General features: G+C 43.5%; 1 protein-coding gene across 4 annotated transcripts in view; it reads left to right on the top strand.

Moving 5' to 3' along the window:
• Positions 1 to 375: 375 nt before the first annotated feature.
• LOC121951040 (zinc finger protein 521-like) overlaps positions 376 to 24,437 on the top strand; it is a 106,877-nt gene continuing 82,815 nt past the window's right edge. The window contains exons 1-3 of one of the 4 annotated variants that reach the window (XM_042497216.2): positions 376 to 1,064; positions 7,970 to 8,023; positions 16,217 to 16,417. In XM_042497216.2, coding sequence (XP_042353150.1) covers positions 1,025 to 1,064; positions 7,970 to 8,023; positions 16,217 to 16,417 — 295 coding nt within the window. In that variant the 5' untranslated portion in view covers positions 376 to 1,024. Of the gene's footprint in view, positions 1,065 to 7,966; positions 8,024 to 16,216; positions 16,418 to 24,437 lie in introns of all 4 variants that reach the window. The other 3 variants (XM_042497215.2, XM_088085547.1, XM_088085546.1) reach the window with 3 other exon arrangements.

The following is a 24,437-nucleotide window of genomic DNA, read 5'->3' as shown; positions in this document are numbered from 1 at the left end:
TAACCATTTCTACCAGAAGGGGGACCAGTCCGTCTGCCGTAGACGGAGAGTGGCCGACGGCGAGCTGAGGCAGAGGAGACGCCAGGGTGAGCAAGCCGACTTTGGGTTTAGAGTTCGACTCCGGATCCGGGGACCAGCAGATCCAGCATTCCGCATCTTGCCATGATCCCTAGGATTTTAATCATGCCTCTCTGTCTGTGTGTGAGTGCAGGCAGGCTGACAATGATTTCCTCAGTGATTACGTACAGAGCGAGTCCCTGCGGGGTAGGGGCCCCCTCTGGAGCCATCCTGATGGCTTTGGGGGCCTTGCTTCCATTTTCCATTATTATGTGGACTACCGGAGCGACAGCGCAGTCCAAGACCTTGCAGGTTTGTGATGAGGAGGGAGCTTCCATCTTCTCTCTGCTTCTTCATCCTCTTTTAAGAGCAATTTAGACGTAGACTTAGATCAGATTCCCGAACCTAATTCATGATTAGCTGACTGGAGTGAGAAAAGGAAGAGTCTATAATAGTTTTGATGCTGTTAGGTGGATATGAAGTGAAAAGTGTTATTATCATTTTTTCCTCCTTTTTTTTTTTGGTTTTGTTGCATTTTTTTTGCACTCTCACAGGAGGCGTTTTGCTGATGTCTTTCTCACGCGGATGCATTTGAGATGAGATGCGAAAAGCAAATATTCCGCTTTTATTTCTTAACGAACATGATGCCTTCACGCGTGTGTGTTTTCCCGGAGAATGGAAGCGCATGACGGGGATTACTATATTCTCACACTTTTCCCGATACCCTGCTCAACTATATAGAGTCGCCTATACCGATCGGGGGTAATTGGATTTTATAACATCCACCTACTCATCACAAAATAACAGCAAACTCGTGTTTAGACCGCGCGGCAACGGGGGCTAAGTTGCATCTTTCTGTAATGCTAGAGCCGCGATTTCGGTTAGTGAAATTTAGAGACCTTTAGACTATCCCGTCTTGCACAAATTGTCAGACAGAAACTGAGCAACTTCAGCGTTTTTCTATAGGATGTCGCGCCGCAAGCAAGCTAAACCAAGATCACTGAAAGGTAAGTGACAAGCCTATGTTTGGTGGCTCTCAGAACATTTTTTATTTTGACAAGTCTAGACGAGCATGAACTGAACTTATCGCTCACTGAAATGTAACTGTTTTTTTTTTTTTTTTTTTTTTTACGCATTACGAAGTGTTCTTCCTGTTATGTTGCGCATGAAATCGGCTTCATTTACGCACTTGGCATCGGGGAAAAGCTGGTCGGCTATAGTTCAGACTGTAATGTAGTGATAGTTAAAGTGCAAGGGTAGGGCATGGATAATTTAGAGAGCAACAGTGCAGCCCGACGCTGGTAAAACATCTGGATGTGTTGAAGACGCTCCTGGTCGGAACTTAAGCCGTCTGATGGAATGGGGTGCAGAGTCACGTGACCCTCCCCCCTGTCTGAGAAACTAAGGAGGAAACATTTTATATGTTGGGGAAAGGGAGGGCTGTGATGTGTGTGTGCATACATGTGTGTGCACAAAAGAGAAATTAAGAGGTAGTGTTGAGTGCTAATTGGACATTAAAAAGTTGTAAACATCTGGATTTATCAGGCAATGCTTGAAAACATCAGAACTTTTAGGATGTTTTTATACCACATAAAATCTCAGCACTGCATGCCAAGATACACACAGCAGACAATGAGTGTGATTTTTGTAGTTTTTCTTTTTTTTTAGTACTTTTTTGTAGGTTTTGAAACAGTTAGACCGGTGGTAATTCGAGCGTGCATTTGTGTCTGAGTGTACGTGTGTGATCGAGGGGGGAGGGAGAGAGAAATAGAGACAGAGCAACATGCATGAACACACTGACACACACACACTCATATTCACACACTACTTTTCTCTGTAGCATTTTGGCTGGGGGAGCTGCTGGGTTTTTGGAGGTTGAGCTCCAGTTCATCTGGCAGGCATTGTATTTTGCTCAGCAAATAATTGTCCACAATTTCACATTCCCAGCTTGTGGTCTGTGGACCCCTTTCTGTCTCCCCTTTCGTTCTCGGAAGTCTTCATCTCAAAGGAAGATTACATGGTCTGCGGTAGTACATTCATGCAGCCACCATTTTAAATCAATACCCAGGAGAGGGGGGAAATGTGAGTGCATGCACATCTTAAAAATTGTCACATTCTGTTTCCAGACCTGCACTGCTCTTTTCACAGTAAACAGCTCTATACATAGATTCCCTATTTTCTCAGACCAGATTGGCATTGACTGCTTTTTTCTTTAGTTGGTGTGACAATTGCTATTCTCAAAAGACACATCACTTATATATAATCGTCTCCTGTGAGCATGCCTACATGCTACAAGTGTGTGTGTGTGTGTGTGTGTGTGTGTGTGTGTGTGTGTGTGTGTGTGTGAGAGAGAATTGAGAAGAACATCTGTCAAGATTTGTGTATGTCTATGTGTGCAAGAGAGAGGGGTAGAGAGTGAGCAAATCAGTATGCAAATGAAGTCAGAGTGATGACATTGTTTGTTTTGTTATTGTCAGTAAAATTTAAATTGGAAAAATGTGGCGCACAAAACATCCCCGACTTTTATGTCCTCGTACCGACTGCTGAAGCGGAGCAGAAATGCAGATACGTCATAGATATTTCCCTGTTTTGGATCAGACCCAAGGAAGGCCAGGCAGATGTTATTTATTGTTCTTTGTCTATCTCTTTCCTCTGGGACAGACATACACTTATACAGATGTCCACAATAACTTTCCTTGTCATTTTTTAAAATAGTTGCTTGACACTGTATTCTCCATTATTGTTTTGCAGGAGACAGGAATTGTATTTTTATTTGTGGACTTTTTTTTTTAAAATTATTTGGTTAACGCAAAAGTGGCACCACATTTTTCATGTGTGTCCTCATGTGCATGCATGTGCGTGAGCCTGTGTCTGCTCGTACTGTATGTGTTCACGAATAAGAGTTCAGGTTACACTTTTATAGGTTGTCTTCTGCCGACTTGAGGCAGTGGTCAATGTGTTTTTTTTTTTTTTGTGCAGAAAGAACACTTTGTTCTGCGGAAAGGAAAATAAACAGAGGTGCCGATGGAACCTGGAGGCAGAGAGCGGGCATCATGTGCGGCGATTTAGGGGCTGTTATGGATAGCATGGACATGGAGTGTACGTAGAGGAGATGAGAAAATAATGCTGTGACAGTTGGCACTCTTTTTTCCCCCTGTGTGCCCCCAGCACACCCACTTCCTCAGTATTGGCTGCTTGTGGGAGTCAGAGGTTATGTTTTTGGTCCCATCGAGGAAAAGGGCAACATTACAAGTCCCGTTTCAATTAAGTCTGAGAGACAGATCCGGCTACGTTATTGCTTGGGGGAATAAATGGCACAGGACAAGACCATACATCATTCGCTTATATGCAAACACTTCACCCCAGCCACTGACATTTACTCAATCCAGAGCCTTCTACATTTCTCAACTGTAGGCACATTGTAATTTTGTTTTGATGTGCAGAGGCTTTGGGTCAGCACATTGCCTCAGTCAGTGGTGAGCAGCGAGGAAGGAGGATCTCACTCCCAAATCCTGCATGTAGCGTGTGATGACTGCCACGTTGCCTGTCCTACAGCACTTCCTGAATAATGTGAGGCTGGCTTGATATTTTCATTTGGAGCACAAATGACAAGTCTCAAGCCTGATGTGTTTATTGGCTGAGGAAGGAAGTTTTCCAGGTCTGTCATTCGCATATATAAATATATTTTCTGCTCCATTTACTTTAAGTAGAGAGGTTGTCATGAAATCAGCGCCGTGTCATGTACACCTTTAATATTTGATGTTTTTGAGGAGCTGAAATTTGTCGCCACACGAGTGAATTCGGGTAGTTTTGCCTGGCTGTACACGAAAGGAAATATTATTTTACACTAAATATAAATGGCATCAAACAGCGTGATTATAGAATCTGTGAAGGACGTTTTTAAAATAAAGTTAATATAAGTTAAAATTAAAACTAAAGACTTAAAGTTGTGTTTATTTGTTTATTTCCCTTCATGTCAGGGAATAAAATTTAAATTTGACCCATTAAGAAAAACTAATATAGATGTGCTTTTTTTAAAATCCACAATTGTCATTTTCTTTTATGAAGAAACTTGACGGTCTCCGTTATGTCCAGAGATTTATAACCACTCCCCCTTTCACTCCTCATAATCATAGGCCTTTATAACTAAAAAGTGATGACACCTTTAAGCTCAAGTATTTTTGTCACAAGAACCACTCAAAAGCTCATGTGACTCTTTATATTAAATACACACTGTGATCAGTTTGTTTCATGTTAAATGTAATAAAGGCCTCCTCTTAATTGGAACAATTAAAAACGTACAACATCCCGCTCTATTTTTTTCTCCCTCCTTTTAAAATGTCTGTTAACAGTTGCGTCATTCTTAGTTTATAGGAAGCTGCAGTATTCCAGTCTGTTCACAATTAATGATCTGTGGCATAACACCCATTAACACTTTTCTAATGTGACACAAAAATATGGTTAGTATTATCATTAAGGAAATTATGATGGAGCCGTGGAAAAATCCCATTAGCACGGCTGTCAGTGCTCTTGACATGCGGCTCAGTGTGTTGGACTGGGTGTCGCGGGAGCTGGCCGATATCTCTTCTTATTCCATGGCATGTGTCTCTCCTGTTGTCATGGGTTGTCTGCCACATGGAGAAGGAGTTCTGATTCAGAGACAATGATTGATTTCCACCGCTGCTGCAAATGAAATGATACGTTGCTGGGCTTATTTGCATCTGTCTCATTCCCCCTGTATGAATAGCATTAATATTTTTTTTTTACATTTAGGAGCAGAATTTGCAATAATTGCATGAGGAGATTATTGATTCATGACACTTTTTTTATTGCTGCTGCTGTTTCTTTTTTTGCTCCTATGATTTGCTTACAGTACATGGCAATATGTAAAGGATTACAAATATTATGCAATGTGATTAACATGCTCCTCTATTGCAAATTATTTATGACACTAATCACCAGTTCAAATAATGCTCATTAAGAAAGTTATTCATGTGCAGTGTGTGTCCTCCTCCCTCCCTTCCCCAGCCCTAATTGAGGAGGGTTGACCTCTTGACCCGAGCTAAATTGAGTTGTAGTCCCTGTGGCGAGCGTCTCCTTCCCGGTCAGTCAGGGCGGATTACACAGCCATTGTGTTCGGCACTGTATCGTCCAAGCTGGCTGTAACCAAGCAGATGAGTCACGCATATCCAGGAACACACTCAGGGCTCTTTTTTTTCTATGTGTGTGAAGTGCTGCGAGATACACACACACACACACACACACACACACACACGCACACGCACACACACACATACACACAATACGTGGCAAATAAAAGCACAAAAATGTACAGTAATTATACACACATGTTGGCGTGCATGTACGCGCTCTTCACTCTATTCTCTTACACAGCAGGATTTCATTTGATGGATTAGGAAAGGTCCAAGCTGCTGAGAGTTTGTCATGTTTTGCTTATTCATGTCTATTAAATCATTAGTTTTACGCAGGTGTGGTGGGCTGTGCATGTGGTGATCAGTCTGTTTGTTGTTTTTTTTTTTTTTTTAATTTTGTATTTTTTCGCTTCCTGTTTTGCTTTGGGAAATTAATTCGCCCCTAAAAAGGAAATGTCCTGTCTTGGGGATTGTCACTCTCAACATAATGACAGTTAGTCGGCGTTCATTTTTTGTGTGTGGCCAGTGTGTTAATTAGTGGCCTTTAATGCTGTGCCACTTGTTGTGGGATTATGTCTTTTCCTGCTCCGCGTTTTGAAAATCAAAGGAGCAGTGCTGAAATGGTCCCATGTGTGTTTGGTATTGTATCAACAAAACCTAACAGCATGATTACAGTTTGTCACTGACTGAGTGATACACTGTACCTTGTCAAACATTAATTAACTGATAGCGGTGATGCATTAACAAGAACGTGGACTGGAGCTTTATTCAGCTGCAGTTATTGTCATTATGAAGCGATCACCAGTTTTTAATTAAAACTGTCCAGCTATTTGGATTTGCACTGATTGTTGATCAAATGTCCAGCCTGTATGAAACATCACAGGAGCCTGCCCTTACTTGACAGCTCACCCTCTATGATCGCTCCTGGCTAGCTATTAATTATCTAGAAGACAGGTGCAAATGAGAAAAGAATTTGCAGCGCGATGGAGGTTGTTTACTTTAAATGACAAAACTTTTAATAAGTTCACAGTGGTGACAAATCATCGCCAACTGCCGTAATGTTTAAGTTCTTATGGCATTGTGAAATAGAATTTTCTGCCTGAACTCCCTCATCTCACCAACAGGGACGGTAATCAAAACAAAAACTCCAGCTCCCACCACCAATCTCTGATAGAACCATGGGGGATTTATTAGGACCCCCATCTCTAGCCCATTTAAATGATCCTAGATGCAAGGCGCTCAACAGTGCTGGAGAAACTCATTAAACTCTCAGGGCGTCAGTCACTAAGGCCTCCTTTAACAGGACAAGGTTTCTGTGTTGGCTGATGCAGTCCTCTTAGGCGGCTCCGTGGGATACACCTCCATGGTGTCCAACTATGTCTATTCCATCACTTTTAATTGATTTTGCTAATTAATTGCCAGGCCCATTTGTTTAGCATATTTTCTGCGTACATCAGTTATAATTGTTACTAGGGGAAATATTACCCATTCTAGTATTTTGAGTGAATTGTGGCATTTTTTCCCACAAAGGTTATTTTGAATAAAAGCTCCTCATAGGAATTACTTTGGAATTCAATTTTGGCCGGACAAGGCCTGACAGCGAAACATAGTTGCTCTGTCGTTTGCCATCTTCATAAGAAACAGCTCGACACTTTCCTCTTCATTTTTCACTGAGGTTTGACACCCTGCTTGACACTGACTCTTGCTCCCCTGAGGGAAAGGCTTCTGCCACCATAGGATCCTGCCTTAATTATGCAAAGTACAGGATATTTTGTGCGATTTTAAAAGTGCGCCAGTTTCTGCTTTGGCAGTCACTGCCACACTCCCCTACTGGGAGGTCCTGTCAGACTCCCCCTTCCTCTTTGCCCAGGAAAATGAAAGGCTAGAAAGAAAAGACATAATGGAGAATGCATTTCAACTGCAGGGGTGGAACGCAGAGGCGTAAGAAGTCCTCAGTGAGACCCTCATTTTACATGGAACAGGTGGGAGACTCTTTTGTTCTCTTCCCGCTGTTAAAATCCATTTCATTTTTTGTACTTGACATGCCACAAGGAACTCTCACCAGTTCCAAAAAGGCTCCAGTGTAAAAGGTTCCTACCTTTTACTAAACAGAAGTCGTGTTTTTCAAGGCCATGCTGTTGTCAAAAAGTCAAAAGCGGTTTAGTTGCCATGCGCCTAATGAGCGGATTTTAGCGCCGATCAAGCTGTCACTGTTTTGTCAGCCACCCTGTTAAAGAGCAAAAGCACTTTGCCGCTGCTTTGGTTGTCATGATACGTAATGCAAATATATATTTTACGAATGTATGTTTTCTTTGCGTTTGGTTAGGTTTGGATCAAAGCTCCGTATTTATGCTGGAATCCTCTTTTTGATACCCGTCTAATTTAGCTAACCGAGGCACTATACAACCCTCTTACTAATGCAGTCATCAAGGTGTTTTTTTACTTGGTCACTGTTGATGTTGGGAGGACGTTTCATGGGAGACGTTCATAATTCATCACGTCATTACCCAGTCCAATATGTTATTTACGTGGGTGGCTGTTTGCCTTGTTGCCAAACCTCATACATATGAAAGGCTTGTGTGGATTCCCAAACCACAGGTTGAGCTGTCGAAAGCTGTTGAAATCTCTTGGAGTTTCCATACAGAAAATCTCAATAGTAAATAATAAAAAAGAAGGAAATCTCAATGTGTCTAACTTGTTTTTCACTGTTAACTGTTTCTTTCCCTCTTTTTCTCCCCCTTCTCTTTTTCTGGCAGTAGAAGACAATGTGACAGAGGACCAGCACAGTCCTGGGCAGACTGCCATTCCAAGCGGTAATGCTCCATTTCATATTTCATCATTTTCGGCTGGAAAGTGGATCATGTGTCTGTGTGTGTGTGTGTGTGTGTGTGTGTCTGCAAAATCTTTGTTGGGTTCAGAATGATATAAAGTATGCATTTCCTGTTTTTGAGGTTTTCAGAACTGCATGGTTGCATGTTTGTAGGAACCAGAAGGGCAGAGCGGTGTCTTCATTGTTTGTGTGTTTGTGTGCATGCAGACTTGCAGGTGTGCTTATAGCTGTCCTTGTGTTTCTGTGTGTTCCTGCCGTTTTTTTTTTTGTTTTTTTTTACACTCTTTGTTTCCCAACCCCTCTGTATGATGTAGAATAGAGCTACCCAGATGAATGTGTCCTGTCTCCACGCGTGCCATTCACAGTGGCCCTCCAGGAACAGAGCGGTAATTCAGGTCAGGCTAGCAGAAAGCCCCCTATGAATGAAGCCTGCTCCTGATGCACCACACTGTATATTTTCATTTCATTTGTCTCTGGTAAAGGTTAAGTCTCAGGCGTGGTTATTTTAAACCCGATATGGATGGTTTTGCCCAGCAGGCTGGGGACCCTGGGTACTCCTAGGCTGCCACATTAGTCCAGCATTTACCCATAGCTTTCTGAGTGCTCCTGTGCAAAATACAGGAGCATGGTAGGTCTGGGCTTTTCTCAGGTACTTAAGACCAGATTTCAGGGGGAAATGCAGTGGACACATCCCCTTCAATATTTAGAACATGCGCATTTGCCCCCACAAATAAAAGTATAAAAAAATAGCATAGCACTCTTATTTAGACGGGATTAAAGACACTTGCAGCATAAATCAATGCAGAAAATGCACAAATTATTGCAAAAATAAATCGCCAGAATTCAGGAAATTGATTGTTTGATGCTCAAAATTTTCTTGCCATCATATGTGGCCTTATTTGTCTACCTACGCTTTAACATTTAGCAGGTATTTAGAGGTAGATTTGACATTCTTCAGTTGATGGCAAACCGGATATAATTTTAGTGTATGAGAGCAGAACAGTAAAATTTAGTGAGGACAGCAGAGAATATCAGCAACAGTAACAGTAAAATGGTACAAAACATAAACTTTTTGCTGCAATTTACAGCTGGATGTTTCATAGCTCTATCACACAAGGAGAAAACACGGGTGTACTGGACAATTACTGGACAGTACTAGAATAATAACATGAAACATTAAACAATTGTACTTAATGTAATTTATTTCCGTCTTTGTAAACAATGCAGCATCACCATCGCAAAATATTGACATGCGTGTTTCATTTGCTATTCAATCAGACTGTGTTTGTTTTCCTGTGCCATCTTGAAGGTGTTGTCCATCTTTCGTCTGCCTGATTCCATGTGATTGCAGCTATACATCCTATAGTTTCTGACCTTTATGCATCATCCCTTTCATGTGTTTCCGATTGACCCTTTAGTGCGTAATTGATCAGATATGCCTGTAAACATTTTTGTTCATCTCTGGAAAAAAAAGCAGATCTTGAGCTCAGCTGAGTTAATGTTTATCGATAGGTTATTGGTGGGTGATTCTGTGGAAAGAAACTGCCTCCTTAGCCCCTCTAACCCCAGCTCAAGGGATGAAGGACTGGGCATAAAAGGCAGACTTGCCTCGGAGACCTCCTGTCATCCAGAGCCAAAGTAGAGCTAATGAGTGTGCCTGATTACAACGACCCCCTCAGACACACGAATCTCCCCTCTCCCCATCCCTCCACCACCTCTATCTCCAGAGTGAGGGGAGACAGCCGCCACATGATCGATGTCTGCCTGTGGAGAAATCAGGAGGGCGCACAAATTAATTTCTCACTTTCCTCATTTGACTTCGTCTGACTGATTTATTTTTTAACCCCCTCTCAGGATGCAGCTTGACGAATGGTCAATGAGGAAAGTGTTGTTTGTGGTGGTAAACTTTTAAGATGCTGGCTGATTTCTCTTGCTATTTGCCGATTTGTCTCCCCCAACTTTTAGAATGTTTTCACCGCTGCTTAATCGTAATTCATCCTTACGGTTAAACCGCTGCCCGAACAAGCCCCTTTTTAACATCAAATTGAAAAGCAGTGGAAAGGCTTACCTGCTTTTCATGCATTTGCCACTTTGACAGACACGGCCACAATAGCCATTACACTCCTGACAAGCCGAGGGCTTTATCAGGCGTGGTGTCAAGATCTGCCTCATAAGTAGACCCCCAGTTGTGCTCTTCTGTGACTCTGCAAGTGTTCTGCAGGCCCTGCATCCTGTTTCTCATTCATGTTTGATATGTAGCAAAGGCAAAGGAGAAATGCTAACAAAAGAGGCCCTCTAAAAGATAGACAGTATTATGCATAGTATAGAGGGGCAGGAACAGTGTGATATCTGAGATTTAATGAGGCAGTGCGCTTTTTTACCCAGAGAGTGTCGAGCAGGCTTAAGATCTGCAGCTTGGCTTTACCACTGCGCTGCCTGTGTGTAATTATAACCACATGCTCCGTGCTTTTTCTTCTCTCTTATATATACATCCCTTTCTTTTTTTCTCCTTTCTTTTCTTTTTTGCTCTCGGCTATGTCAGATCGAGGCTGTTTTTTTGGAAGAGGGTGTCAGCTTTGTCAAAGCGGAGTGGACTGAGGCAAATAGAAGTGTTCTAGAGATCTGAAGGGGCGTCTGGGTGGCAAGGTGCCGTAGCGTAGAGTAGTGCAGCGTAGTGGTGCGGCGTCTGAGACTCGGGCTCTGGCTGAGGTTGAGGCTGCCCACAGATCAATGTACTGCAGGGCTCGCTACAGCGGGAAGAGGAAAGGACTCTTTCACTCTACCACTTCAGAAAATCATATTCTCTATTATTCATTTCCTTTGATGTTTTACTGCACTAATGGCATAGCAAGGCGCTCCGTTCAATATTATCACTCCCTGTGAGAGAGCAAGTGAGACAGTGTGAGAGAGAGAAAGAGAGCATTTGGTGCGTTCAAATGTTGTTTCTCATTCAACCGCTTTGATTTCCATTCTTCTTTGTGTGCTCATATCTTTTGGGGGGATTTTAATGGTGGCTGATACCGTCTGTACACCTGTGATTATATGTGCCGCTTCATTCATGTAGCGATCTCGGTGTTGTCGTCATTGTTTGTAATTGTTTAGCACCTTTTCTCGCTCCGTGCCGCTCTTATCTTTATCTCAGCATGCGTCATAAAATTTTCATAAGTATACTGCATGTTTTTTTGTAACGTATAACAAGGTGTGAAACATTTGTCTGTTAACTTTGAGCTTGTAATGAGTTTAGCCTTTTAAGAGAAACAGCTTTCGACAAACACCTCTGCTAATCTTTCAGATTTCAAATGCGCCAAAATATTAAACAGCAATTAGTGTTTAATATGAATCAGGGGGGCCTGAAGCTGATGACTCAAATTGTGTGCACCGACCATATGAACACAGCCCCCCCATGCCATGCAAATTCTTGAGGATCGTTAACAATCTGGCAAGTGTCAAGTGCACAGCCGCGTCGTCGGATCATGACATTCTTTAATGATGGGGGATCAGTGGATGTGACGGTCTAAGTGGAGAGCCCCAAATCCCATCCACACAGAGGAGGATACACTCGGAGGCACACGTGGCATTAGAATGTAGTGTGACCTATATATGGCGGGTGCTCGGCAAAAGTTTTAGATTTTTAAATAATGAGGTGCCGGCAACCGTGTGAAGGTTATTCAATCTTAATGTCCTCCTATTTCTGACAGCCTCCCTCACTCTGATAAAGGAGCGCGCTCACCTTTGATCAGGCCCGCCGACATGTGTCGACAGAAGCTGCTCGCTGGTTAAAATAAATTCTTAATTCGAACTTGGGGGTGGGTGGTTGTAGGGTGGGTTTGCTGGGGAGGGGGCATCATAGGATCAGGATCTCTGGGAAATGATAGGGAAACGAGGAGATGGGTGAGCGTGTAATGATGTTTTCGACACCAAGGTCTTTTCGTTGCACAAAGAAAGACTCAGGCTAAGCCCTGATGGAGCTAGACATACCATATCTACAGGCAAGTAACAACATAGCCCTCAGTGATTTGACGCTTTTTCGCGCTCAGTGTTTTGGGGCTTGATTTGAATGCATTGCAGTTTTAAACACTGACATCCATCACATGTTGCATTTCAAAAAATGGCTCAGTACCCAACAACAACTTTTCTTTCTCTTTTCCTTGTCTAGGCACTCAATATTTTTCTTAATCTTTAAGCTTAGGGTTAGACATAAGATCTCCAGCGAGGTTAAGGGCACTGTTTATGGTGAGAGTTAACTTTTTAGAGTTCAGGCTTTGCAGCTTGGCCAGACTCTTCACTTTTTATCTTTTGAGTATTCTTGTACGTTCATGCCCTTCCTCCTCTCCCCACGGTCAGTGTCTCCACCTTTCTCAGTGTGTGGGCCAGACAGTGGGGGGACGAGGCTTCCCTGCTAGGGACCACAGGTCCCCAGTGGGGCTGATGGAGCAGAGAAGAGAATATCAATTAAAAGGTTATAAATATTTAAGAGCAGAAATATTCAATAATATAAGGGTGGGGGGTCCAGGGGACTCTTTAACTCACAAGATGAAAGTTGTGGCATGATAAATGTCACAAGGCACCATAAGAGACATGAGTGTGTATGATGGATGGACTCGGACTCAGGTGGCTATTACATGGTTGTAAAGATGTCAATCACCATTTAGATATCCGCGTTATATCAGTGTAACGCAAGCTTTAGTGCCACAAAGATTAAAAATTCATCCTTAAAAAACAGATCTTCATCATATTCCCCTCATGAATAGTTTCTCATTCTGAGCTACAATCATCTTGCTTCGAGCTGACCTTATCAGAATATGGATCAGCGGTCAATGTAGCTTCCCTCTTCTCCTTACCTGCTGCACCAACATTGTCCAGCTGATTAAGAAAATTAACAAAAGTATCAGGGATGATGAAAAATTCTCAATATGCCACACATCTTCCCCCCCATATTCCACATGTGATTGTCAGCCATTCCAAGCATGTGGGTATTGATCTGCTGTCCAGCCTGTAGAGACTGGTAGAAGAGGATGTCCTGATCTGATGGATTACTGTATGAGGCCCAGAGGCACAGAAACCTCAGTATTGACGTGGCTCTTTAATCCCAGGGTTGGACGTGACCTTGCCGTGTCAAGCACCCCCTCCCCTGCTCACGCTCCCCCAAGCGCCACCCCCAAATGTGTAGTAGTTTACACTTCCAGCGCCGCATCACAGCAGTGCACCGGAGGTCACTCGGCTCGACCGAGAGCGCTGACCCAGCTCGGATTCACTGGAACTTGGAGCTGAAACTTGTCACACAAAAACAAGCGAGCGAAACTTACACATGCATAAAGCTCTTTGGGCTTAAAGGAATAGTTCACCCACAAAATGACCATTTGTATATCAAGAGCTCATGTAGTGTTACCTTGAATTTGTTAGGAAACTTTTTTTTCTAGCATCCGTCTAATATTCAATCGTATGCTCGGTGCCTTGTAAACGCATGCATTTTTGCGAAGACTTAACAATTTAAAACATAATTTATCTATGCTGTATTGGAGTCTATGCTGCAGACTCTAATACTTACTATTTTCTGTGAAAATGAATGTTTTAAAAATTATGAGCATACGTCGGGATAAATTAGGCTTGGATAATACTGCACGGGTTGTGTGAGGGTTTGTAAACGGATGTTTTGATAAAGTTTTGCTGTTGTTCAAGGTGGTCCCCAATAAGTCAATTAATATGTTTGTTGTTTTCTGTGGAGGCATGCAAGAAAAACAATGTTTTCTTTACAAGTTCAATGTAACACAGCATGACTAACTGATTTACAAATGGTGGGTAACATATTCCTCAAAATCTCATAAATGTTCCTGTTTCTCTGAAATATTTTAATTCCATTTGGTTGTTATGGTAGATCTTTTACCCTTAAAATAATATACAGGGTTCCCAAGGTCATGGAAAACCTGGAAAAGTCATGGAATAAGTAAGATGCATTGAAAGTTTTGGAAACGTCATGGAATTTGTTGTGCGTAATGTAGTTGTTACAGTAATATTCCTTGGATAACCTCCCACATAATGTAACAAAATGGCGTTTTTTTCTGTAGATCTTGATGTAGCATTGCTCTAATATGCGTCTATATCTCACAAAGTTTTGTTTACCATCACGGACATTTTCTCTGCGCGTTCCGTCTCTCCCTTTATGTATGCCAGCTAGGTAAAACTATATTTGAATAGATTTTAAATCTGATATGTTTGAAAAAGGCTGTGCAATTAGGGCAAGAAAAAAAAAAACATATTTTATGGGTCCTTTAAAAGTCATGGAAAAGTTTTGAAATTTTGTCCAGAAAACATGTGTGGGAACCCTTATTATAAGAGTATCAGCCTTACACTACCATCAGAATAAAACACATCTACATTCTGCACTGAAAAATGCATTTTTATTGCCGATAAACTATAAAAAGCTTAAATATAGCCATCAGTTGTTTTCTCTGACAGGACTGAGCTGGAGTATTAGAGAAATGAATGATTAATAAAGGCCGCTGGAAAGTCTTTACCTCCTCCACAGGCACCCTGTAAAAAAAGACATGAAGTGTTCACATTTCAGTGCATATTGTGGATTCTGTGTCTGTGTCTGCGGATGAATCATTAGTCTATATTGTGTGGCTTTTGGCCCCAGTCAGAAGTGTTTCCCCCCAGAGCAAGAAAGGCCTGCATCTGTGAGGATTGGGTTGGGATTTTCATTTTCTTGAAACACCTTCTGTTCTGTTCTGCATGGTCCCACCGGGGACCACAGTGCTGATATTTTTAGAGGGCATGTTCCGAGAGCCTCAGTCGCCAAGAGGGAAGGACAATGGAGGGTGTGATGTTACATCAATACTTGGCGCAAGTGGGGGAAAGGAAAAATCCTGGGTGGCCTTGATGAGTTCTGGAACGCCTTTCCTCAAGGAATTTCACAGTTTGAGAGCACCCTACACAAGACTTAAAATGGCTGCCTATGTGTACAGACACACGGTATATGAACACCCACACCTACACGCATCGGTGCCACACACGCCTTTGTCCTCGGGCACTGTTAACTGTGTGCTAGGTGGAAAAAAAAGACTTCCTCCTAACGTTCCCCTCTGGAGTTTCAGGACAAGCTGAGGAACACTTGCATCAGTAGGGCTTAAAATGGCTGCCAGTGGAGTGCAAGGGCTCTTCTACCCTTACAGAGCCTTAACCAGGGTGACATGATTGTTTGATTGTGAGTATGGCTTTTTAATCAGTCTTATTGTGAAGTGTAATGGTCACAGCAGGGGAGAAAGAGGGCTGCAGGCCATGCTGCCTATTTATAAGATGCTGCTGTTGCAAGCCAGATTTACTGTTCTTCTGAGTGAAGATGTTTATGGTGTGAGGTTTGATTTGTCGTCCAAATATTTTAGCATCACGTGAAGAACTTCAGATTAGGCCAGTATCTTGAAAGATGATCCGTAGTCCTGGTTCAGTCAGTCGCCCACCCCTGGCGCTGCTGCAGCACAAAGCCAACAAGAGACAAAACTGCAGATGGATTGGAGAATATTGATGTGTGCGACCCGCGGCTGCCTGCGAGCAAGGCTGAATAATTTAGGGAAGTGTGTCGTGACGACAGCCTAACACACACCAATCTCGGGTTTTGTGTGTCTTACTGTGCTGCTCTCCATACATCCACAGTTCTGGCCTGGATGTCTGGATAATATGGCAAGGTCTGTCTCCTTTGATAGACGCTGACTGATGCAATTCAGCACTCGCTGGCGGAATTTCATATTTCTTTTGGTCGAGCCAAAACTGCAATCCAGGATTTATTAACTACACATATTCCCATCAGTCTAGTTTCATATACTGAAGTTTTGCTTGGGTGAAGCAGGGCAAACACAACGTAAAACCATTTCTAATAACAGAGGTGTGTGTGTGCGCATGTGTGTATTAGATTTGTGTGTGTGCGAGTGTCGTGCCACCTTGTCTGTGTGCGCCTGTATATCTCTCACCCTCACCTGCCCAACAGTTCTGTTATGGCATGAGTGGTTGAGTTACAGAGGCCCAAATTGAACCTGCATTTTTATTACAGCTTTTATTATTGTTTTTATTAAATCCAGAGTCTAGAAATCCATTTTATTGTCACCCAGAGGAAGCTGTAGTACCTCACTGTGTGGGTCACCCCTCTGACTATGTGGTGCTGTCATTTCCTGTGGCTCGGCAGATCCAGAGTGCGCCCTCGAGAGGGTGGCGGAGGATGGTGAGACCGGGCGTCTGAGGAAGAGGCTGCTCTCTCCAGAGGAAGGAGAGGAGGGAGAGGAGGAGGACGAGGAGCCTGCGCTGCACAGCTGCGACAGCTGCCGGCAGGTGTTCGAGTCGCTGAGCGATCTCACCGAACACAAGATTAATCAATGCCAGCTGACAGGTAAACAACGTTCAGCCCACCGAGCCTCCCCTCCACTCTGCCACTCAGCTCTTCTCCCACTCCCACTCTCGCTCTATGCCTTCACCAGAGAATATGCCACACTATGTGTGTTAGTACACTGCGCCAAGGGGAGCACAACACCAGACTACCAGCTTCCTTGGTAGATATCCAAGAACACACAGGCCTCACACACGTAGCACATTTTTTATACGTTCTGTACATCAATATCTACAGGCGTGACATACAAATAGGCCTCCATGTGTCCTTATAATAGATCACTGTAGGCTACAGTATGTGTATTTATAGTATGTGCATTGTGTCCTTGCCTGTTTCAGTGCAACATTTTATACAGCACTATACTGATTCTAGCATTTCACTAGAGTGTAACACGCAGCTACGAGGTCCCACAGTAACCAGACCACCAGCTGGAAACAGATCCTTGCTCCAGGAAAGTCCCTCAGCTGGTCCCAATGCTAGCTAGCTGAGGTAGTAGGGAGACTGAAAGAGAAGGATGCCATTGGCAGACTGTGTCATTGACCTGTTGATGGATGAATAGCGCTATAAATACCCTGACAAGGTGGCAGACAGAACTAATGATGTGAACTGAAGGTTTCCATGTGCTTCTCCTGGACTTGCTGTCCTCCTTTACACGTCCTGATGGGCCCGCACTGAGAAACGCCACCTGACACACATTTCCTAATGTTTAGGCAGAGACCTTGTCTCACACTATATTGTTCAGAAACATGTAATGATCCTGTTTCTGATGTAGTACAGAAGCGCCCGTTTATTGTTTCAAAGCAAATTCAAAATGCTGTTCATGAGAAAGCTAGTGAAGTCTCTTCTCTGTTTACATTCAAGCACAGTTTGATTTCATATTTTGCAACCCACAATCAGCAAGCCACAAATTATAGGGGAGATATCCCACGAGTTTTACAAAGATTTTCCATTAACTGTAAGACGGTCTCACAAACCAAGTCCTGTATTTGTTTGTGTGTGTGTGTGTATGTGTGTATATAAGTTTGTGCATTCTGTCATGCCCCCCCTCCCCCCAATTTGTGTTAATTGAAGCAGAAATGAATGCATGTTCATTGAAAGAGTGACTTTTTATGTGCAGGCTTGCTAGTTTACATGTTCGTGCACCTCGGGTGCACTCGTGTGTGTGCAAATTCAAAGTGACGCTCAGTCGACTAAAGGTGTGAAAATCAATGCACTGTTCACTTTCACATTACTGTCATCCAACAAAAGCACTCATTGGTTTGAGGGAAACTGTGTGCAGAACCTCCTGTCACCTTTTTTTTTTTTTTTTTTTTAAAAATAACACATAATTCCATCAAGCCAGCACAGATTTGCGGACAGTCTGTTTGGGGAACGTAGGAAATAAAAACACAGAGGGTTTTAATAAAGGTATCGGAGGATGTGCTCTAACACAGTGTTTCCCAACTGGTTCAACCACAGGGTTCAGATTTTTACTTAGTCAGTAGTTCAAGGTCCACACATAAGATAAATTATCACATATTCAATTTTATTTAAAAAAATTGTGGCACTTCAAATTAAAAGCTTTGTGGTGGAAATTCACTGTACTTCAAAATGAGGTGTGTTTATTTACAAACTTGACATGTTCACGGGTCACTTGTTGTCCATCTAGAAATGATCTGTGACCAATTTTTGGACCAGGACCCAGCAGTTGGGAACAGCTGCTTTAACACTGCATGAATAGAAATTGTCCTTAGATTATACTTATTTGGTTATGTCATTATATTATGGAGATGGTCAATAATGTTGCAACAGTTTGATTCAGGGGCAGGACTTTTATGTTCAGCCCTGCTGTAATATGGTCATGACTGACTCAGCCATATTTTTTTCAATAATTAAGCCCAGCTTTTATAAATGTCAATCTTACGGACAAATAACTCTTAATTGCTCAATGATGAAAAAAAAACACAGTTTGGATAAGAGCCCCCGTGGAAACCAAACAAAAGAATCTAATTGCCATTAGGGTATTGTGATTGCGCAGAAACACTCTATTAGTATTCAAACACAGTGGGAGAAAAGAAACTTCTAGATGGCATACTAAGTACTTTGAATGTGTGTGTGTGTGTGTGTGTGTTTGTGTATTCTCTGGAATATGGGAGGAGATTTCCTATGTGGCATTATGTAGACATCCATGACCAATTAATCTGCCTTACATCAAGTCTCTACTCACAGATGGATCCTTTATTAGAACCATTTTCTAATCAACCACCAGCACCTGCTAAACCCTCCATTTTTTACAATTTCAAATGTTTTATTTTTGGTAAACAAATTGCAGTGCTTGACTGGAACCAATCCACATATGGAGATTTGCTTGCTGTTCCCTGACAGAGCTCCTTTTCCCCCCCAGCTGATATCCCATAAGCGTATACAGTGTATTACCACAACCAGACATGCCTGTATAAACCCACTACATCACATGTGTTTATTCTGGGCCTCATTATACTTTGCGTCCATAAAGTAAAACACAAGTTTCACCCAAAGAGTGAGACGAAACAGACTAAAATAAAGTCTAAACAGATTTGAGCGGTGGTGGACCACGCCCGATGGACAGAGAGAAAAAAGAAAGATGTTACATGTCACTGCGATCAATGGCGGCCATTGTCTCTCCCCCGTCTGGCAGAGGTATAACACCTTTCCATGCACTTAAGCCGTGACCACTGCAGTGCGCTAAGGGAGCGCATGGGTATGGATTGCCTCGTGTCCCTGATGCGATCGGTGCTATTGATCGCGCTAATGCTGGACTGCGGAGGAAGGCGAGAGTCTGAGAAAGGGAGCGAGGGAGAAGGAGGGAGATGGGGGAGAGAGAGAAATAGAGGGAGAGAGTGCTGCAGGAATGCGTCCCCAGGGAGCCCGTCTTGGGCTGGGGCAGGGCTTCAGGAATGCTCCCCAGGAGATCCCAGTGAAGGCTAGGGCAGGGCTGGAAGAATGCTTCTCTAGAGAGTTGAGAGTGGAGGCTGGCTGGGGCAGGGCTGGAGGAATGTTCCCCCAGAGCACCCCTTTAACTCTGGAGCAGAAGTGGAGGGGCTCCGCGGGGGGAGAGCGCTCCCCCGTCCCCCCTCCGGCTCCAGGATGGCTGCGGATCAGGTTTCCGTGTGGGGATCAGCATCCTGCCGACAGGGCTTTAGGCTGCCCTGGGGAGGAGACAGGAGGCTGGAGGCACTGCTATTCCATAGGCCTTTCCAAAAACACTTCAGAAATGCTTTGTCTCACTGTCTCACTGTATTGTCTGTGCACCCTTGTATTGTTAGGGATCCTTCACGGAGAAAGAGAAACAGAATCCACAGTTTGACTTTTGTTCTCAGTTGGCACAAGACATGTTCATCTGCTGGAAATGAGATTGCACTGGTAGGCAAGGAAACATGCCCTCAGACCTACTCGCCAAAGAAATACCTTGCTCCTTAGCTCATTTCAACTTGTGTTTACTAGCTAGCCCACACTGTAAATAAAAATAACACATCCAGCTTCGAATTTAATTCAAAAGATTGCACTTTCTCAAAGCCTTTTCACTGTCACTCCTCCAATCCTGCGTCTCTGAAGGTATTTGAATAGCCCAGTGCACACATGGGCTGTCAGCCTGGTGGCCATTCTTTCATTATGGGTCCAGCTCCCTTGAGCAACACCTTTTCTTGTGTCCTTCACTCGAGGAGGGGCATGGCTGCTTCCCCCAGAGATATCTGTGCCCTGCTATTTTAACCCTCTGTGAGATGACCTTTTTAATAAGTGTCTTTCTCTGTTTTCCTGCCGGCCACTGTGCGAGCAAACAGAGCATGTCTTCTGCTTCCCTCAGATAAAGGAATCAATCAGAGAGGGTGCAACAGAGAACGAGAGAGAGAGAGATAACTGGGCCATATATGGATTTATATTATGTAGATTTCCCCTTTCTTCTTCCCTGTAGACATTGCAAAATGCACTCAGCTTCAATAAAATACATTTCAGATTTATGAGAAAAATACAAATGAAATATTAATACTCTGTGAAACACAATAAGATTCCCCCACAATGAAGAGGATGGCAATATGATAGTTTAGACAAATTTCTAATATGAAGTCTCTGTTTGCGATGGGGAGCCAGACAAATTTTTTAAACCCACTGATATATGTTTTCCCTGTTCCATTCCCAACCTCGACATGTTTGTTTGAAGTGTTTGAATTCATTTACATCAAGTCGTTGGGTCAGCAGCATGGAAACATTCAGTAATACCCTCAACTATGAACAGGCTCCTGGCAGTCCGTGTTTTATACTAACTGTTTCCAACAGACTCCTATTGGTTGTACTGTTTCTTTTTTTTTTTTTTTCAACTAACTTTGTGTATTGATCCAACAGCTGCTTTGTGGCTGCCAAGAAGAATGTGCCAAACTGCAAAGACTTTATTTGCTTCAAAAGGGCTCACATTAGAGAAAAGGGACATGAGCAAGACCTGATTAGCCGAACTCTGAGCCGCTGCCGTTCATCAGAAATTCTGCTGTGTTTTTGCCGGGGCGTCTTGCGACATCCTGGTACAAAGAGCAGCACACTGATTACAAGGCTTTGAAAGGAGGAGAGGCGGTCAGGGGAGAATAGCTACTTCTGGCACAACGCAGCCACTGAAAAGAGACCTCATGCTAGAGTGAGCTCTCAGAATTGGGCTTGAGTCTTTCCTGTGTGTTTGTGTGGGGGGCATTTTCTGTGCGAGTGTCTATGGGAGAAAAAAAATAGGTAAGGAGAGAAAGAGAGGCTGAGAAAGAAAGGGAGTATTAAAGTAGATGTTTGACTCCACGGCGTAGCATCCCTGTGCGTTTCCTCTCTGTGCGACAGCGCCAGTAACGTTAACAGGAGTGTCATTAGGAATTCAAAGCATATGCCCTCGTGAGGACGCCCTCTTTCTCTCTCCCTGGTGCTTCACACCGCACACATTATGCACTATATAAAGTATTTATTGGTCTTTGTCAGACGAGGACTGCATTTTCTGCGGAAAAACAATCAAAATAAGAATAGAGGAGTCTGCTTTTTATGCTTGTGATTGTGTGTTCATATCAGAGATGATGATGGCCAGCACTGCAACTCCTTGCCTCCCTTACATTCACATCCCCCTTGATCCAAAACACTCGTGTACTTGCTTGTTCAATCAGTCATCTGCTTAGGCATGCAAACACACACACACGTATTATTGTGCATGCGCACACACGCTTCCTCACAGCACCTGTGTGCTTGCACTTTGCATTTTAGACGACACATAATTCATCGCCCAAGAGGGTAAACACACTATGACTTCATCCAGTTGACCTCTTTCTTAAGTAGGTAGCCACAATAGCAGGGGTGACGTGGACAAAACAGAGATAATCTCATGTACTCACCTAGAACTACACGCACTGAGTGAAAACACTATAACAACGACACCGTTATTTCCCTCTCCACTATGTAGCATCCCTTTGAAACTACTGACTTCAGTCGTGTGACAAAGACCTGGCCGTGGAGCGGTTGTCTCGGTTTCTCTTGCTCTCTTCATCTCTCCCTGGCCCTGGCTCTGCCTGCTCTTTGTTCACTCTCTTCCTCAGCCTGCAAGTCTTTTTCAGCGGCACAAGCAGAAGAATGGCACATTAAATCTTAATAGGACTGCGTCTGGCCGTGTTGAATTGCAGAGCGTGTTAAGCCGGCGCTTTCCTCCCCCTTGGCACACGCTCGTGGAAGTGGAAAACAATTGAATAAAAGAAACCGCTCCCTCCCTCTGTAACACAAGTGACTTCGGCTGCCCTGCTGAAGCTATGAGACTGAACTGACTCTGGCTCACAAATGGCATAGGCCCATGTTGAGAAACTGTAACATAAATGGCATTAGTCCTTTTAAAAAAATGCACAGATATACATGTGAAGGCAGACACAGGATGTCCATGACCACCCACAATGTAGCTGTTGCATGTTCCCTCTCAGTGACAGTTGGAAAATACTGCCGTAAAACTCGTTCTTATATTGTAATAGCTTTCTGGCTCAGAGAAATACAAAAGAGTAGAAGAGGACAAAACTAGCCAGAAGAGACAAGTGAAATTTATTGAGACATGGGAAGGACAGAGATAGAAAGGGGGATGGGTAAAAGACAAAGAAGTGGAGAGAGACAGAGTCAAGGTAGGAGAGAGCCAATCTTAGCAGCAGCAGCAGCAGCAGTAGCGATGTGAGTCCAGGCCTGCTTTGTAAGGCAGTCAGAGGTGGTAATTAGCCAGTGATGAGTTGACTGGTTGTGTGTCCAGTGCACGGCACTGCTGGGTGGGGCTGTGGGAGGTAGATAAGGCCAGCAGTGGGCTTATCTCTGAGAAGGACAGGCACCAGGCCTGCCAGGCAAATCCACCCACAGACCAGCCGCATTTTATTAACAACATCATTAATGCCAGACAGGTTATGTGCGGTGGCTCGGAAGAGAGACAGGAAAAAGTAAAAAACAAATAAAGTCTCAATTCCTGCTTGGCCGGCCAGTCTAAAGTACATAGGCACCGGTTGACGTGTTTTGAAAGCAAGGAGCTTGTGGAGATGTTTACCAGGTAGGCAGCCAACGGAAGGGCACGGAGAGCGAGCTTGGATCTTACCTCTGGGTTTTGCTCACTCTCCTCTGGGTCCCCAGAATTCAAATGATTTTCTTTTTTCTCTTTCAAACGTGGGACTGCTCACCAGAATAATGATGAAGCAGATACAGAGAAACATAACTAGGCACAAAGAAAAGGCAAAAATGTATTTTAAAAACTTTGTGGACATTCCGGGCTTAGTTTTCTAACAAATGCTTTGTGAAATGTTGGATTTTTTTTCTCCTCTTTGAATCTGCAAAGTAGAATCAGGTGTGCAGGGTACTTATTTTAAGTCATGAAATATACTTTTACGCCAAAAAATGCAAATACCTTAAGAAATTATTTTTACACTTTTGTTTGCTGTAATCCAATTTCCTTTGATCAGATGGCAATTTAACAGGTGTCTTTTGTGTTATGTGGCAAATGAGCATTGACTCTATCGTTTGATTTTTACAATCGTGTGAAGTGCCTATTAGCATATAAAATGCCAAAGAGCTTCTCAGTGGCATGTTTACGTACGATAATTTACAGCAGGAATTGACAGGATGTAACATGGCTTCGAGACAAAGAAAAGTTCACCAATCAAGACGTACCTCATTCACAGACACGTTAAAGAAACATCTACAGGCTTTTGAATCATGTCAATACTCCCTAATGAAAAGGTCATAGGATTTAGCTTATGTCTGCGTGGAAATGTTCTGCACATTGATCCCCATAGGGCTTTTTCCTTAGATGGCTTTTGCCAAACTCGCCAGTAATGGGAGGAAAGGAAGGAGGGAGATGGAGGGCGGTGGAAAGAGTGACCAGTCCGACAGGTTTATGTCTCCCAGCAGGCTGAGCTCCATGGAGCGGGCCCACAGGAAGGAGCGGAGCCAGCTGTGACGGCATCCTGCTCGCCACTGCGGTTTAGGAACTTTGGGGCTACACTATCACCGACTCAACATTTCCCCCTCTCCTCTACCCCTCCCAGGGGTTGTTTTTGTTGGCCAGGGGGTAGTGTTTGGGTGGGGGCTGCTATAGGGCTCCGTGGAACAGCCACTCCTATATTTCAGGATATGGGGAGTTCAGCCACCCACAAGGACAGGGATTCTCAAATATCATGTGAAGTAACACATTTGTTCCTTAGTGCTAATTGCCATTTTCGGACTGGAAGGTGGGTTCATAAATTTAGTTTTATGGGCAGGATGGGTGTCGTTTAAGGTCTCCGAGGCCACCAGCTGGACTACGCTTTGGCAGAGGGAACATTGTGTGTCGGTACAGAGTGTAATGGTTTGACAGTAAAGCCATGCTGTCAGGTAACACAGAGATGTCCTCTTAATGTTAAGAGCAGTGGACAGTGGGGGGTCCCATCACTGCTGAGAATGTAAAGGTCATCTAATCTATTCCACCTCCAACCTGCCTGGCTGATCGATCATCCTGGAGGAGTCGATCGATTTGATCAGAGAGCCTCTCCTAAGA

This window comes from Plectropomus leopardus, chromosome 12, assembly GCF_026936395.1.
Source record: "Plectropomus leopardus strain MGB_pleo_1.0 chromosome 12, ASM2693639v1, whole genome shotgun sequence".
Classification (NCBI taxonomy): Eukaryota; Metazoa; Chordata; class Actinopteri; order Perciformes; family Serranidae; genus Plectropomus; species Plectropomus leopardus.
This window is presented reverse-complemented; position numbering and strand designations above follow the sequence as displayed.